Source organism: Seriola dumerili, unplaced genomic scaffold (assembly GCF_002260705.1).
Source record: "Seriola dumerili isolate Sdu_G_001 unplaced genomic scaffold, Sdu_1.0 BDQW01000226.1, whole genome shotgun sequence".
Lineage (NCBI taxonomy): Eukaryota > Metazoa > Chordata > Actinopteri > Carangiformes > Carangidae > Seriola > Seriola dumerili.
In genome coordinates this window covers 7,032,942-7,050,581 of record NW_019174481.1, presented here as the reverse complement: position 1 = coordinate 7,050,581, position 17,640 = coordinate 7,032,942, and the positions used below count along the sequence as shown (strand labels likewise).

Below are 17,640 nucleotides of genomic sequence, written 5' to 3'. Positions count from 1 at the left end.
AGGCCTAAGAATGAGAGGTCATTCAGTAGTCTAAGTACCGTGAGCAATGCCAAGTAAGCTCAACATGCTCACTTAGTGGCTCATTCATGTAGAAACACAAATTTAAAAAAAAAAAAAAGAAAGATGCATTTATAAGAATACACATTCACAATAGCACAGGATGTTTGCATGCTGCTAAATGTTTGGTCCAGTTTCTTTGAATACTACACTGGAAATTTATCAAAATTGCACAGTCTCAATCCCTACTGCGTAGAAGCGAGATGCCCTGATTGAAAGATATCCTTTGTGGTCGTTTTGTGATTCTTTCAGAGATATTTTAAAAAAAAAAAAAAAAAAAAAAAAGGCCTGAGGGGTCAGGGGGACCAGTGAGTGCCCGGTTGGCTTGTTCAGTAATCCATCCATGGGACTGTGTGATTATGACTTAACAGACCAATGGGCAGCACGGCTCACCAGACAGATTGATTGTGCAACTTGTAATTTGGCAGCAACTAGGAAGGAGCTGTCACACACAGTGTTAGTAATCTTATTTCAGTGGCACTAACAGTGGCTTCAAAGTGTATTTCTAATCATCATCATATAGCCTACAACATCTACAGTGCTGTCATTTCCCTAAACTTCCTAGAAATAGTGCATATAGTACACGAGTGCTTGAAGACAGCACTGAGGATGAGAGAGAGGATGTAAAACAGAAGCAGACCATTCTTTCCTCTGGAGAAAATATCTTGATACATTTTTATTCTAAAACATTTTTAGCCTTTAGTAAAGACTTTATAGAAGAGGAACCTTGTGTATTGTCATCTTTTATTTTGTACAGCTTTTGGTTGTGATGTGTAACCCAAAATGATGACTCAAGTAAATAAAGCGTAAGGGTTTTGAACTAACAGCCCAAAAAAACCATGAAAGTTGAAAGCCTTTGACAGTTTGAAGGAGAGTCTACAAATTATCTTGAATTGTTCTTGGTTTGCAACCATCTGACTACAGCTTGTATTCAGCTATGCTTTGTGCACAGGTTTTCTTCTCCCTCTGTGCCGTTATATTGTTATCCTCTGAACAGGGAAGTGCTGTTCTTTTTGCTCTCATTGCCTGTATAGCTTTGCTGCCTGACAGTTTCAATATATTATTAGAGCTTTTTTTCCCCCCAAGCACTGCTACTTTCTGAGGGAGTCTGCATTTGCTCTGAAGTTACAGCCTGTGATAGATCGCGTTACTCCGGACGTTCTACCCCACTAGCTGCTTAGCGACAGTGGCTACCGGGCTACACAACACGAGCTGTGGCTTCGGCCATTTGGAAAAAAGCTTATCCATTATGTGTGGCATGTGTCAGCAGAGGCAGCGACCACAATCCGCATAGTAACAGGCCGTCTTTCATCATTTACAGACTCACAGCTTCACATCCATTCATTTACGTGTGGATGGAGGCGAGAGAAAGTATGTGTCAATAAGGTGCCATTCTTTTAGAAACTACAGTATGTCATGAGTAACATGCTGTGAGGTGGAGTCCCCTAGCTACTACAGGCTTTATGTTTTCCCCACAATCTATATGTACTGTAAGGAGCTCGTAATTCTTCATGACAGAAACCATTTGTTTATTTGTCCACATCTTCGAGGTACAGCAGCACATGATTTAGATTATATAAAACCTCCTTTTTATCCATTATAAACCATCCTGTCATTATCCACCCATTGTTCAAACACACTTGATTAGGCCAATAGATGTCTGTCTCTCACAAGAGCCCTGTAATGACTAGAAAGTGAGCAGTTACACATACAACCCTTTGGGTTTGAGTTTGACCCTTCTTTAAACCTTCTCTTTTCACATTTTCACTTTTAAATTTTCTGGCATCTTCTTCTACAGAGCTGGCTCAAAAACTCCTGATGTACAAGTCTGAGCAGACAGGGTACTCCCACTGGACCACATCAGGTGCTATAGTCTGTCTAGATAATATAAAGTCCCAACATTTATTCTCTCTGCCTAAGTCAAGCCCATCTGCTTTTGGTTATATGGGCCTTGGTGGTGACTTTATTGAATCTAAACCAGCAGAAGCAGCCGTGGTAGGTTGTGTTTGTACGCCTTATAATCTTTTGGCAGGTTCATGACTATGAAATGTCTGCTTCATACAGATTCCTTTGATTCTGGCTGTTGTAGCTGTCCTTGAATAAATTTAATTTACAAATACATATTGACCGTGTATATGCTGCAAGACCAGCATAACATACCACAGAAGATGATTCATGGAGCCGCAATGGATGCACATTTGGAAATCCAGTCAAAATATAAAGATCAATAACTACATAGATCATACAGTTCGTAGATTGAGCTCATATCCAGCACCATTCAAAGTATTTTCAAAACAAGTGTTTTCAGCCTTGGAGCCACCTGTGTCATCTTGCTGAGACAAGATAAATCAATTCTTGTGAGTCTATTTTTGTGTTTAAGTATAATTTTTTGGGTGGGAGGTCAAAAAAAAATAGTACATTCATCTTTTGGGTTTTGTTAAAAAGTAATTTCCTGAATGTTGTGTTATCAATTGATAAGAAAGAAAAGGAATTTAATTAATAAATTAGTGGGATTTTGAGAAATACTTTACCTTTCATAAATCAGAGGGTAAAGGCACAGAACTACAGTATAATTAAAAATATGCCAACAGTGAACTGTGAAAGAAATTCAGATGGAGAAAAAAAAAGAATGGAAGACAGATGGTAAAAGTGAAGAGGAAATGTAGGGAAATCTTTCTACAATGGAGCATCTATAATGGAAGAAGTCAGCTTTTACCCCTGGGAACAAAGATCAGTTTCATATAGCAACAGCTCTGCAGTAATGCATTACGTGCTGCTACATAACGTCTCTGATATTACCTCTTTGTGACCCATTATTCTAACATCCTGCCTTATTCGTGCTCTTGATTACCCTATAAATATCTTTTTTTTTCTTATTGTATCCTTATTTGACCCTGTGCTGTGTCATTATTCCTGCTCATTTCTTGCTGTAATCACAGCACCTACTGTCACCTTTTTTTCTTTATTGTTGTTGCTGTGTTTTCCATATTTCCTCCTTGTGCTCCTTTTATCTTTCACCACGTATAAACTACGCCGGCCCAAGGCAAGCAGCATGTTGGACGAGATAGTAGGGGGACTCTGCTCTCTGTTGCATCACGTCAGTCATCATGAAACTAACACATCTTTGCTGGCAACTAGAGCGGAGGACTATTCTCCTCAAACACCTCTAAGCCCTTTCATGCTACACCTAAAATGAAGGATTGTAGCTACTGGAGTAGAGACAAGCCACTGTCTGTCTGCTGTAGATTAGCACATTCTCACACACTCACATGCACACACTCCTGCAATTAGGTGGCACACTCACAAAAGAAAAAAGATTAGCAATGACAGGGGCCCTTGAGTACCTGACTGACTTCAAAAGAGGAGAGGTGAGTCTTGAAAATACCTCGCTAACACTGATGACTAAAAACCATTAAATTGGCTGCCTCAGGGTCTAAAAATGAAGAGCTATCAACCTGGAGACTGCTTTTGAACTGAGTGAGCTGAGAGCGAAGGTGAAGCAGGAAGGAAAGGAAGGGGCACGAGAGAGAGAGAAAAGCAGAAAACAAAGCACAAATGAGCAGAATAATAACTGGAGGTCCAGCGTGCTGTTGTGGACCATTTGTCAATCACTTAAATAATAACTTTAAAGCAAATACCAGCTGTTAAAGAGAAAATGTATAATGAATTCCTCCTCACGTTTTAAAACCAGACCAGAACCCAGTTAGACCAGATACGTAGAACTCTGTACCAGATGGACTCTAAATCATGGACCCTCTCACCCGAACCATCAGGGATCTGATCATCAGAGCATCTTGTAGTCGTCACACCGTCCATATCACGTTTCCCCTCAGTGACCATGCTCACCACAGCCATTAGAAACTGTCCAGATTATTAGACTGTAAATTCCAGCCCTTTAAACCAGTAATGGTGCCTCTTGCTGGCTGTAATCATTATGCTATTATCATTGGCTGTGTGTGGACGGTAATACCAGGTTGTATCGTATGGCAAGTCAGTATTGCATGTGACAGATTATGTGTTTTTCCTATTAGAATCCGACCACTGGTGAATTACAGATACAGGAGCTAAGAGCTGTCTTTGATGCTGCACCCAAATCCAAACTAAGTGGAATATGGATACTGTCGTTTCTTTAATGTCTTTCACTTCCACAAGTGGCTGATCTATCATCTGAAGTGTTCATTTTCAGTGCCAGCCACATGGAGACACAGCCAGTTGTAGCACAAACGCAGTCTCGATGCAATTTCTGCATGGCAGTGGTCCATTTCAGGAAAACTGGGCCCAGTCTGTGCGTACTGATAATAACATCAGTCACATTCAGTTAAAACAACTCATGAATGCTGATGTGTCAACACTGACCTGTGGCACCAGTGACAGAGGACGCCTTCCCCTCAGTTGTTCCTTTGATGGCCTGCACTGAGATCAGGTACTCTGTTCCTGGATACAGACCTGTAGAAAGACACATGTATTCAACTCTAAACTGGGAAACATGTAACAAACTGCTCTCTGTACCATTGTAATGTCCCGCACAAGTGGTTCCCAAACTTAAGGTTCATCTCAAGGGTAACATTTTACAAACTTAAAAGCCAAAATGATATTTTATATGAAGCAATATTCTGCTATGTATTTGAATGATGATTTTATTTCATACTATAAGACTGTATATTGATAATTTGACATATTCTAGGTGTGTAACTGGCGTGTGTAGGGCCCAAATGCAGCACACAGTTCAACAAAAGCAGTTTGTAGTGACCTTTATTTTTACGAAGGCAGAACCTGGAGCTGGCAGGTAAATCCAAATCTTCCTGGAAGACCTGGACGCTCTGGCCGAATGAGCCAGCACAGGATCACAGCCGCTGTTCAGCCCTGTTATTAGCATGCATCTTCAGTGATCTGTTCACACCTGGCTTTAAAATGTGTCTCAACATGTGTTTCTATTGACCACTTGTGATAGGATCTCACTTCCCTACTTTATATGCAAATAAACCAGTGTGCTTGTTTTTAGCCAATTGACAGAGGGGTCTGTTGCCAATGTGCTTTTGTACCGTGCGCACGTGTGAGCGAGAAAGAGAGCGAGCGGGGCACGGAGGGGTTGAACAAATTAATGCGCTACGCACAGCATTAACAGTGAAATAAAGTTTTACCCATTTGAAATAACATTTTCCGTTCATTATGAAGCTGTGGCGGGACTAATTAGACCGTGGCAGAGGACGTCAGTAGAGTGGGTGGTACTTCTGTGTGGCCAGGACGCATTTGCGTTCAATAGCATGTGGCCACACATGGCCCACACCACCTCCGATGTGGTCCGAGTGATCGGATCTCAATTGCGCCCTCAATGCGTCTTGGTTGTTCACACCTGTACTTGGAGCTGACCACTTGGGTGATGGGATCAAACGAGATGGATGTTAATACCAGGAGTGAACAGGGCCTAAGTACGTCTGTTCACAACTGGCTATAATATGTGTCTCCACATGCGTATCAATTGACCACTTGTGATGGATCTCACTTTCCCGCTTTATATGCAAATAAACAAGTATGAGTTATTGTTTTTAGCCAATCAACAGAAGGGTCCGTTGTCAATTCACTTGTGTGTGAGTGAGAGAAAGAGCGAGAGCGCGCGAGCGAGGCAGGGAAGGGTTGAGTGAATTAATAAGATACACACAGGTCTTACAGTGAAACAAACTCTTGTCCATTTGAAATAGTATATATACACATAATCTATATAATATAAATACATAATCAGTAGAGTAGATGGTTTCTTCAAGGTGGCCAAGGTGCATTTGCATTCAAACTGCTAAAAGAATGTGGCCACGTGTTCAGACTGTTCAGACCTGATATTAACTTCAGTCTAGGGTGATCCGCTCACAAGTGGTCAGCTCTAAGTACAGGTGTGAACGTACCCAAGACGCAGTGAGGGCGCATTTGAAATCCGATCACTCAGACCACATTCGGAGGTTGGTCTTGTGATCGGATCACTGAAGACGCATATTAATACCAGGTCTGAACAGGGCCATAATACAAACAAAGGCCAAAGTCACAAAAGCAGTTTTCAAGGTCAGGGACAGAAGGGTGAAGTAATTACCGGGGTTCAGATGAGAAAGTCAAGTCGGGGACAAACAGGTTCAGCAACAGGGAATCAGTCCAAGAAATGCTTGGGAGTCTTGCATGGAGAAAAGCTAAGAACAATCTGGCAAAGAATGACTGGAAGGCTGGAGTTCATATACTGGGTGAATGTAATCAGGGGCAGCTGTGTGACCAGGTGAATGGAATTGGCTTGATGAGGTGGGCGTGGCTAATGCAGGGAGGCGCAGGAGAACATGGTGAATGGAAAATTACGGACTGGGAGCTGGATGACAGGGAATGAAGTGAGGGGGGTGACCTGAGATGCAGAACTGTGACAAGGTGACGTAATCTAGGTATTTACACACACATATTGCATGTGTGTGCCTGATATTGTATATTTACTGTATTTGGGTAAGTAATGACATCAATTTAGTAGTTTTCAAAACAAAAGTTACAAAGTGCTTCACAATAGAATACTTACCATGAAGTATCAGACAGGCAGGGTAGTAACAAACAGTTGAGCAACAAAATATGATCTTCAGGGAATTTTAAGAATATTTATGTCATATGTGCAAATTGTGTTCATTTTGTTCAAGACCTACCCACAATAGTGTGTTTGGTGCGTGCCTCCTGGCTCCTCTGTACGCTCAGCTCTTCCTCCTGTCCTTCTGGGTCAGTGTGTGTGAGCCTGAAGTGATCTACTTCAGTCGGTGGGTTCTTCCACTCCACCTGAATAGAGACTTCTGTCTGGCCAAGAACTCGGATACCATCAATAGCTGAGACATCTGGGAAGAATACAAGTGTTGGACAACAAGGTGGAGCAGACATGAGCGTCAAACTGGGAAAGCCTGCATTACAGCCACAATAATCACAAGCATCTGCCCTGCTCTGCTCCCACATGTCCTTGAGCAAGACATTGAATCCCTACCACCCAGAAATGTGACCTTCCCAGGGCGGGTGCCAAACAGGAATTTTCATTATGCTACCACATGGTGACATTGTCACTAAAATGTCAGGAAAAGTGCACGGTGTAAACACATTTTTTAAATTGTAAACATGAACACCAGCAGAGAATGACTCTCAGTCTGATCATGTATATCATAAAATTATAATACAAGCATTGAGTGATTGCCAGTCTTGCATGATTAGAAAAATAATTAATCTCAGGTTGAAATGTAACTGCATTGGCAGGGTAATAATTTACTTAAATTTGTGGGTTTTTTTTTAAATATTTGGACCCACAACACTACATTTAAGTCAAATATGTCAACAGTATGTATATTCAAAGTGTAAATTAAGTCATAAAACACATAACCATTAACATATCTTTATAGTCAGACAGGGGTTATAATGTCAGAGTGCCATTACCATTGTCAATAGTAAATATTACTATTATTGATATGTGATCAAATGGATAATTGTACATATTGTCATATGTTAAGTGCAACAGGGTACATAAAACACAGGTGTGATTTTTAGTATGAATTTAGTGATATAAATTTGTAATTGCGTGGGTCACGGGTTTGTAAGAACACAGGGCTGTTCACCTCACCGTTCCCCTGCAAGGGAGCGGATGACCCACGTGAGTTGATAAATAGTATTTGTTACATGAACTTAAGAAGTGCATGCTAAGTTCACCACACAGTGAATAGTTAAATTCTATCTGATGTTCAACTTACATCTGCCTGTCTTCTCCTCCCCAGGGTGTGCGAGTGAAAGACTTCCCCGGGGGCTTGCACTCTTATTAATAAGTTCCGGGAGGGCGATATGAGTTGAGTTTATATGTTGTGTGGTTCTAATTGTGAATAGGAATGTCGGTGTTGTGATTAGAAATGTATGTGTTAATTTACCCAGTGATGGTATAGGCCAGCCTAACAGATGAACAGACATCCTTATATAAAAGGCAATCAGTCTGTGCATTCTGTTGGGCTGGCAGGTGATTTCCAGACGACATGGTGCACGGTGCAATGTGAAATAAAAAAACAAAATAAAAGTTTCTTGCTGAAACATCACTCTGGACTCCCTATCTCCTCATTTTGAGTCCTATGGCTGCTCGGGCATGCTAACAGGGGTATTTGGCAAAGATTAGAGACATTTTAGGCTTTTATGTACTTTGTTCATGCAATTACATAAATTTGACAGACAGGTACCATTTTGAATATTAGCAAAGAGGAGGCATGTCAGGATTTGTAGCATATGGTGAAAAAAGAACAGAACAAAAGGTTCAAATGAAAAGTTTTTTTTTTTTTTTTTTTTTTTTTAATGTCAGCTATTGTGTTTTCCAAAGAGATCAAGAAAAATATTCTTTAAACCCTCTTTTGAAGTAAAGAATCGTTTGAAGTTGAAAACTGTGTGACCAGTGAAACAACTGCCTCATGCTATGTACTCCTCACACAACCATACGCCAGATGATGGTCTGTTTTCCCATGCCCGTACGGGAATTCCATGCTGTGTGAGGTTTTCCATGGCTAACCAGGCTAACCACACATTAGAGTCAAACTCTCGCTCTGTCTGTCTGTCTCACTCACGCCCACCAATTCTGTCTATTAATCTCTTTCTCTTCACATCTGTGTCCTGCCACATCTGTGAGCAAGTTCGATTTCCATTAAACACATCCGTGGACTCATTTCCTCGTAATTACCTTTAAATTTAATGGTTAACAAACCAGTGCTTAATGAAACACTTAGTAATGACATCCTTCAGCTTGTTCATTGCTTTTAGCATCTCATTTGTGTAAAAAGACATATCTTTAAAAAGGTACAGGAAAAAACTCTCCTCACCTTACACAAGTTACTGCAAGTAATTCAGCAAAAGGGGGATGTACTGTCCATCCATGTAGACATGCAAGTAGCTGTTCAAATGCAAATTCAGTATTTGAATTTCTTGGTGATCTGTGACTTCACACTTGTCCATCCTTTTGCCTTGCACTAGCCTCTGCCTTATAATCTAGTATCTTAAACTGCAGCACTTCCTTCCGCTAAACATTTAAGAGCTTGACATTTAAGCCTTTCCATGCTTGTACCTACATTTGACCTCAACAGTGACCATTTAATCCACAGAAAGTCTAACTAAATCCCCCAGACCTGCAGGCCATACCTAGGTCACATCTGTCCTTGCTCTAAAAAACACAGACACACTAAAAGGAGACATGCTGCACTCAGCCCTATTCCACTTCACCACAAATGAATGTCACTATGAAAAACGCTCCTTAAGTCAAATGTTTAATGCTGTCAGTTATGTTTTTTAGTTGTGATCACAGTTACTGGTACTCACCTGTGGTAGCCTCAATCTTGTCTGCTTCACTTTGGACTTCTTTGATGACTGCATACACCTGGACAATGTAAGTGACCCCAGGAGTCAGTCCTGTGATGAGGTAGGAGTTCTCTGTGTTGGGAATCCGAACCTTGGGTATGACAGGTACAGACAAAGACGTTTAAAAAATGTGGTTCCATGCTTCGTCCTTTATTTGACATACCTATCCTATGACCAAAAAAAGAAAAAAACTACCTGCTCCAGGGCACTCTCATCGCCTTTGGGATGATATGTCAGAATGTAATGCTCTGCCCCACGAACGGACTCCCACTCCACCAGGAGAGAGATGTCAGTCACCTTAACCACCCGCAGACCCTGTGGGCCGAAGACTGAGAGAGACAACGGGTAGATGCAGAGAAAGAGACAGAGTGAATATTTAATCAAGGTTGTAGAAGATAAATATAACATTTTATTTCTTTAATTGCATCCTTTACTGTTTTTTTTTTTTTTTTTGTATTTTGTCTTTCTTCTTCTCTTCACTTGTAGTGGGCATGGCTCAATTGTAAAAAAAAATAAAAATAAAAATAATGGAGATCAGCTTGCACTGAGTTGAAACTTGCTTGAGATACAGCAGGTAACATCTCAATAAATGATGTTTTAGTTTCCTGAATTTCAAAATCAAAATTCTGACAAAAGTTGTGATTATCTATTACATAAATTAAATAAATGAAAAGCAAGTCTTGTCCTATTTGTTATGTTTATGCCCAAACACTTCATAAGGGTCATACACAAGGCAAAATGAATGGATAAATGAATAGTTCACTGCACAGGAGTTCAGGACTCTCTGTTTTTAAATTATTTAAGGTCCAACAATGAAAACAGATTTGGTGTTCATTGTGATGGATTACATAACTCTAGCAGGTTTCAAGTTTAGAGTGAACTTATGACAGAAACCAATGGCTGCCTGGAAGCTGAAGCTGTCCTTGTCTTTCACCTGCCTGTCCCTCTTACACCATTGGAGAGGAGTCATGAACCAGGCAAACACAATGCATATTTTGAACATTGAGGTCCCTTCACAAACCTGAGCTGGAAACAATTGGGAAAAATATTGTTTTTCAGTGGTTACAAAAAGCCAAAGAGCTTCACTGAAGATGATGGAAAAAATATGGTAAGGGGGTGAGAAGGTATATTACTACTACGGGGGAGTACAATAACAAAACAGCAGCCAAAAGACAGAAGACAGCAAGTCAGCAGTGTTGGGGAGTGAGGCTTTCCACAAACAAGAAGAACTTTCTGTGGGTACGAAAGACTGAAATAAATGGTAGATGGTGATGAATTAAGAGAAGTAAAGCATGGTACCCAGAAAATGTAAGCATAAGGGAAAAATATGGAACGGGTGGTGAAGGAGTCCGCCATAACTTTGGAGGGGAAGGAATTCACATCAGGTTAAGACGCTGTTCCACACGGCAAAGACAGGAAGTTTAATGTTTTTCCTCAAATGTAGCAGTCCTTTTCCATCTAGTATCACTTAATATCCCTGTTGCTACTTCAGGCACGACTATCAACAATCTTTACCCTGGAATTATATTTCAGAAGAGCTAAGGGCGAATAAATTAACATATTAAGATTGGAAAAGTGGAGACTAATAGTGATTTGTGTCTTCTTTGATTGGAAATGTGTAAAATACCATTTGAAGAAGGAAAATATGACTGAAACAACATAAAAAGACTGTAAATCTGCAGTGAATGAGCACAAAGGAAGTATCACTGTTAACAATGTTCTGGCCCAATGAAATGGGAATTAAATCAACTTCTTTTTCTTTGTTCCTCTGTGTCCCATTATCTCCCCCCCCCCCCCCCCCCCCCAGTTTATAAATATTTTCAAGGGAATATTTTCAAATGGAACTTGAAAAAAGTGGCCAAATATGGTTTTGAGTTGAAAAATTCAAAGGGTACATTATGTTGAACACAATCTCTTTAAATGCGTCCATAAATCAAAGGAAACATTTTTGAGACCGCCAAAGAGAGTTCGATAAGAGCGTTAAACAAAAAGCATCTGCGATGTGTTGATGTAGCTCTGAAGAAGTTACTAAATTCATTATATCCAGATCACCTCATTAGATGTGGCTGCTAAATGTTCCTCTTTTCCCCTGTAGGATTGACAAGAATTTAGGCTAAGAACATATTTTCTTTGTTATGGCACCCCTGATTCTCTAAACCACATTACATCTGCCTTTGATAGTGGAGATAAAAAAAAACAATATTGAAGCTATATTAACATCAATCACATTGGAATGCAACTGCCCTGTAATGGATGTACAGTCTATCTAAAGGAATACTTTGAGAGTCACGTTGCCGTCATCACCCAGGGAGCAGACTGACATCCATCATCCAGGTGTTGAAATGGAAGGTAGCCACAAAAAACAAAGAACGTCTCGACTGTTTTGCTTTTGTGCTCCTCTTCTCCCGCTGCTTATTACCACTATTATTACTAACACCTAAAATCAACACAATGTATTTTTTCTTTCTTACCTCCCACTTTCCCTCCCTCCCTGTTTTTTCCTCTGACACGGTGCCAATGTTGATGTTGGACTCCATTCAACAGCACCTACACACGAAAAGCTGCAGATCTGTCTCTAACTATTCTGCCTCTGCAGAGCAAAAACGCAGCTTGAAGAAACTAAATCGCCATCAAGGGTTTGACATAACTGACCTGCTACTGTGAAGACTATACCATTTATGCTCTATTCTAGTTTCTAAAACTTTGGTTCAGGACCCGAAGTTGGCTGTGGATCTTCTTTTGTTGGAACCACACATAGTAAACCTTAGATATCATCTGCTTTAAAGGGTGTGTTCTGTCCTTTGGGTTAAAGAAAATATAAATATAGACATATGTTGTTTTATGAAAGAGAATATTTTAAAGCTCCTACTGCAGTTTTGACATTTACCTGCAACTGAATATTCTGGATTTCTTTAGAACCTGTCACAGTCTGAAAGTGTGAACTCAGTGAATTAAACTGTCCATGCCTGGCAGCTGCTGCTCACCTTTCTGCTCGCCTGGCCTTAAATTGCCATAAAATGCAATTTTGTACTCAGCTCCTGAGGCAGTACAGTAATAGTGGTCTGGCAAGCAGTGCATTTAGCAGGAAAGATGATGATTCTTCTGCGGGGTCAAAACTTGATGGAGCCCCAAAAGACCAATGGGTGTTCTTATATTCCCGTGGTATTATGTGACCTGAAGTCGTCCAGAGGCCAAAGCTGCCAGTGGTCATGGGGTCAGCGCACTGAAAGGGCCCCCATCAGCTGCTATATCTGAAATAACTGTCAGAGAGATTCTTTGAATTCCACAGAAGTAGGTCACTATGGCCATCATGAAAACTGCCATAACATCTTACATCAGTGAAGTGACCATTTATTTCAAATAGTTTATTAGATTTAGTGGATAAGACTTCTCTTTGAGGGACTTTTATAGTTCGAGCAGCAACAAGGATTCTGCTGCTGGTCATTGTAACATATTATATATTAGAAAAGACGTTGGTACTAAAAGCCAAAAACATAAGAAAGGTGTCTGATTAATTTTGGTAAAAAATATTTGCTAAAAGACAATGCTACCTAATCTCTTACTGAATCATTTATCTCTCCTTTTGATTCACAAAAGGTACACGATACTTTGGTAGCGGGCTTCTCATTTTAGCTGGCCCTGAGTTGCTGCCATGAAGTAGCAGCAAAGCCAGAGTGACAACTGCCAGGCTAAAATAATTATGTATGAATATGGTGGGGTGTTCCCCATCTTGCTAGTGTATGAGCATTACCTCATCAGCTACTGTAGTTCACCTGCTAGCCATGCGAGTACTCTGTACATCACAATTTGAGATGGGAAATATAGTTCTCTTATGGCTCCATTTTGCCAGCTCTATAAATGTCTGTCCCTGACTGTCTGACTGACTGATGAAATTACACCATTGCTGTGTTTTTAAGTGGCAGTGTAGATTGTGACCCTGCTTTCAATGATATTTTTGATTTGCAAATATTTCACTCTGCTTTTTCATTGCTTTTATGGCTGAAGTGCATCAAAGTGCGGCTGCTGGAGTTTGGATCGTTTTTTTTCCCCAAGCACATCCACCTCTTGTGACTGGCTGGTTCTCACTGCTCGCATAAAGGGGAGTGGATTTAGGGAAAGCAGTGAAATTTGGGCTAAATGATAAACAGAGCAGCTCTCAAGTATGACTTGGTTCCCTTCGCTCGTACCAAAGAGCTGTTGAAAAGAAATGGATCATTTGCGAATGTAACATCACTAATCATCAAGCCTTTAGTACCACCTACAGTATATCACAAGGACGCATAAATGCTGTTCCATTTTCTGGTGTGTCCAGGGCTTTGAGCTAAATGGAAGGATATATCCATCCATTACTGAGTTATTATGCATGAAATGAAAATACTCCATAGAATTTGTATTACTCAGCATTTGAATAGCTTACCTAATGAACAGTCCTCCCCATAAAAGCCTTCTTCACAGATGCACTGGCCGTCAACACACTGGCCGTTACCGATGCAGTCATTAGGACACTTCTGGACGCTGCAGTCTTCGCCGGTGAAGTGTGAGAAACACACACATTTTCCATTCACGCAGTGTCCTTTGTCGTTGCAATTGTCTGGACACATCAGCTGGCTACAGTCATCTCCTGTGTAGCCCTGATGGCACACACACTTCCCATCCACACATCGGCCGTTGTCATTGCACTCGTCCGGGCAGGAGGACACTGAGCAATCTGGGCCTTCCCATCCTGGGTTGCAGAGGCAGCTGCAGGTGTCATGTTGGTAGGTACCATGGCCACTACAGCTTGTGTCCACACCTTGAGAAAGAAAAAAAGGTGAAAAGGTCACACTGTATGCTTGATAGATAATTTATAGGTTTAAGACAGAATTGTGGTTTCTAAGGGCATTACTTGCAAACCTCTTCACTCGTTCATAGAAAATATCTCATAAAATAAATTTTTTTTTTTTTCCCCATTTGTTCACACTATCAGTTCTGGGTCAAGAGTTGACTTCCTTGGTCAGCCTCCTAAATATTTAGTTTGTGACACAGCTTACCTGCAGCACCACCTCTTCCACAACAGCCCTGAGTACACTGGGTCTTTAAGTAGTTGACTTCTTCTTCCAGCCCATTGACTCTGTACATCAAGGACTTGAAACTTTCAGACTCTTCACAGTCACACTTTGGCGTCTGTAGCCTGATGTTGTGTTTGAAGATGATGTCGTTCTCTCCATTCGTAGTGGTCTCTGTCTGCAAACCTACAAAATAGGGCAAAATTCTACTTTTTAGATGCCAAATATACTGCAATGGTTGAAAATGGTCACAGATTTAAGTATAACATTAATGTCCAGTGGAAAAGTCAACATGCAATACTATAGCTATATACTACAGCTGCATACACATATTCATATTCCTGCTTGTGTCTATAAATATTCTTAGTTGCATCTTTTTTTTTTTTTATTTAGATTTTAATGACCTGCTTCATCCTGGGCTGGCAGGCGTTCTAGTTTACAAGTGGAGCTCCCTGGGATGTCAATTTTATAGACATGGCTGAAGGTGACTCCCTGCTCTGGGGCTGAGGGGTCTGGGTGGTTGTCGGCGGAGCTCAAGTGTGAGATGGTGCAGAGCAGGGCCAGCAGGCACAGGGCCCTCCACAGGAGTCTAGTGGTCATGGCTAGAAGACAAGATAAGAGCAGATTGTTCAAGTGTAACGGCAAGTGTGCAGCTCACCTCACAAGCATGTTTCCCAAAATGTAGGGGTATTTGTTTAAGTAAAGTTGTTTTTACCTTACACAATAGAAAGCATCAATAAGAACAAAACTAAACTCCTCACTTGTGACTGTAATTGCACATCAAATTCACTTCTAAGATTTTCACACCAAGTGGCATGAGACCACACTTGGAGCTGAAATATATATTCCATCTGTTATTTAGTGCAAGTATATGCATTTTTTTTTTTGGAGATTGTATCTTCTGCATGCACTAAGTGTAACAGACTACTGAAACTGTAGATGTTTGTCGTCATGGCTGGCTGGACTTCAGTCTCTGGCTGAAAGAGGGTCACGTTTGTACTTTCCAGTCAGAGATTTATAGAGAACTGAGGACAGAAATACAGTCTGGATGGTACATAAGTTACATTACATTCATTGGGGCACGCTGGTGTATATTTAATTTCAGGAAACCTGAACCCTTATGTCACTGTGGTGTGTGCGAGTGTGTGTGTGCTTCTTATGCCCCTCATTCCACAGTATGGCAGGAGAAAGTGAGCAGTCATCACTTTGCCAGAGATCCTTTTGCTCTAAACCATAAATTGTGCTCAGTCAGGCGTTTCAGAGCTTCAGAAACCTGTCCTCAGTGATGATGTCATTGTATCTAATGACAGTGATGTCATGTGAACATAAAACCTCGCAGCGGCTTCCCCAGGGAACCGAAATTACATGCTTTCAAAATAGCATGCCCATCTTAACCTTCTGAAGGCCTTTTTTTGGGACTTTGGTCTGAATTTAACTTTCTGGTGTAAAAGTTTAAATAGCGGCAGCAGGAACTTCTGATCTAACTGTGCTGAGCTTGTGTGGTCTATGGAAACACAAAACCTCTAATAGAGTGACTGAAAGCTCAGTAATAAAGGGTTGGGGTACCCACTGTGATGCTTGACAACTGGAAAACTGCATAGCAATATACAGTAGCCTACATGTTTAAATAAATTTGTTGGATTTGTTTGAAACGGCACAGGATGATTCTATGGAACATGCATACACTGCAAAACCCCTTACTGCACATACTAACCACAGAAGACAGAACTCTCTTCCTCAAACTTATTTCACTGTTTTAGCTGGACTTTACATCGGATCTATAAAAGTTGAATTATTTATAGTTTGGTCATTTTAAATCTTAAGTTATTCTGATGTTTGTTAAGTGGTTGCAGCTTTAAGAGGGGGCCAGCAGACCAACTGGAAATCCCTGTAATCAAAACATTTGCTCATTGAGTGTCAAAGACTCAAACAGATGGAAAAGCAGAAAATGTCCAGAGAGAGAAACAGATCCTAAAAATCCCACTGGACACAGGGAGAGCATCGGCCAAAACATTAAAATGTCAACAAGTGAACCTAAAACCTTCCAATCCTCCAGCCACCATGATGATACCAGATTAACAGAGATCCTGAGTGGGGATCCTAAATAACAGAATACTTGACCTTTGAGTGGTACGGAAAGGTCTTATGTACTTTCAATAACTCAGGTGGAAAGCTACATCACTTACTCAATTGGACACAATATGTTTTCAGTTAAATAAGTGTTGGCTTATGAATCCTACTTCTGATGATTTGCACAGGATGTAACTCAAGTAGCTCTGTGATTCAAAATACTCCAGTCCTTTTTAAGGGAGACAAATAGACATGTAATTACCATAACCTGTTTCTTACTAGTCCAAAATGCAATATGCTTGACCTTGCTTGGTTATTTTAGCTGTCTGTTTGATGGCTGCTAGTCAAAAGCTTGAGGTTGGAGGCCTGTGCAAGAAATCCAAGTTATGACATCACTGGGAAACTGCTTTTTTGACCCTGTGTGGTGGCCAAAACTTAGAATTTAGTGTGTGTTTTATCAAAGGCCAAGATTTGGGAGGGCAAACCATAGATGATTAAGAGAGGGAGATGGAGAGAGGCAGATGGAAAGTAAGGGAAATAGAAAGAAAAGACCGGAGAGTGAGAGAGATGGAGTGAGTGACAGAGAGTGAATAGGTAAAAGAGGGAATGATGGAGAGAGTGTGTGTGAATCGGTGACAGTCTAGCAGTTAGCCACATTAGTACACTATAGCCATGTGGAATGGCACTGAGTGCTGGCGCACACAGATGCTTAACAAGCATGTTTATAGCTCCCTGTCAAGGTTTTATTTGATGCTCGCCATTTTCAGGCCTCTCTTGTTATTTCTCTTGGAAGAGATAGCACTGTGACCTTCCAAGCATAGCGGAGTGCCACAACTGATTGCTAAGAATGTCCTGGTGTGGGAAAGAGAGACAGATGGAAGAATTAATCGAGAGAGGAAATGGGAAACAAAGGGGGAAGTGGTGCAGTCACAGTTGAGGTAGAGGAGTGGTTGGATGGAAAAAAGGATAGATAAATTAGTAGATGGATGGAGAGATAAACACCAGGATGTACTGACTGATGGGTGGATGGGTGATGGACAAATTGATGGATTGTTGACTGCACGGTATGGGTGGATAAATGGACAGATAGATTGAT

At 40.8% G+C, this 17,640-nt stretch overlaps 1 protein-coding gene across 1 annotated transcript in view; it reads right to left on the bottom strand.

Annotated features, from left to right (window-relative positions):
• tnn (tenascin N) overlaps positions 1 to 17,640 on the bottom strand; it is a 38,169-nt gene that overhangs the window by 16,191 nt on the left and 4,338 nt on the right. Inside the window, exons 2-8 of the mRNA XM_022754866.1 lie at positions 14,879 to 15,076; positions 14,460 to 14,660; positions 13,847 to 14,221; positions 9,625 to 9,758; positions 9,391 to 9,520; positions 6,720 to 6,902; positions 4,414 to 4,503 (exon numbers count right to left, since the gene is read on the bottom strand). Coding sequence (XP_022610587.1) covers positions 4,414 to 4,503; positions 6,720 to 6,902; positions 9,391 to 9,520; positions 9,625 to 9,758; positions 13,847 to 14,221; positions 14,460 to 14,660; positions 14,879 to 15,074 — 1,309 coding nt within the window. The 5' untranslated portion in view covers positions 15,075 to 15,076. The remainder of the gene's footprint in view (positions 1 to 4,413; positions 4,504 to 6,719; positions 6,903 to 9,390; positions 9,521 to 9,624; positions 9,759 to 13,846; positions 14,222 to 14,459; positions 14,661 to 14,878; positions 15,077 to 17,640) is intronic.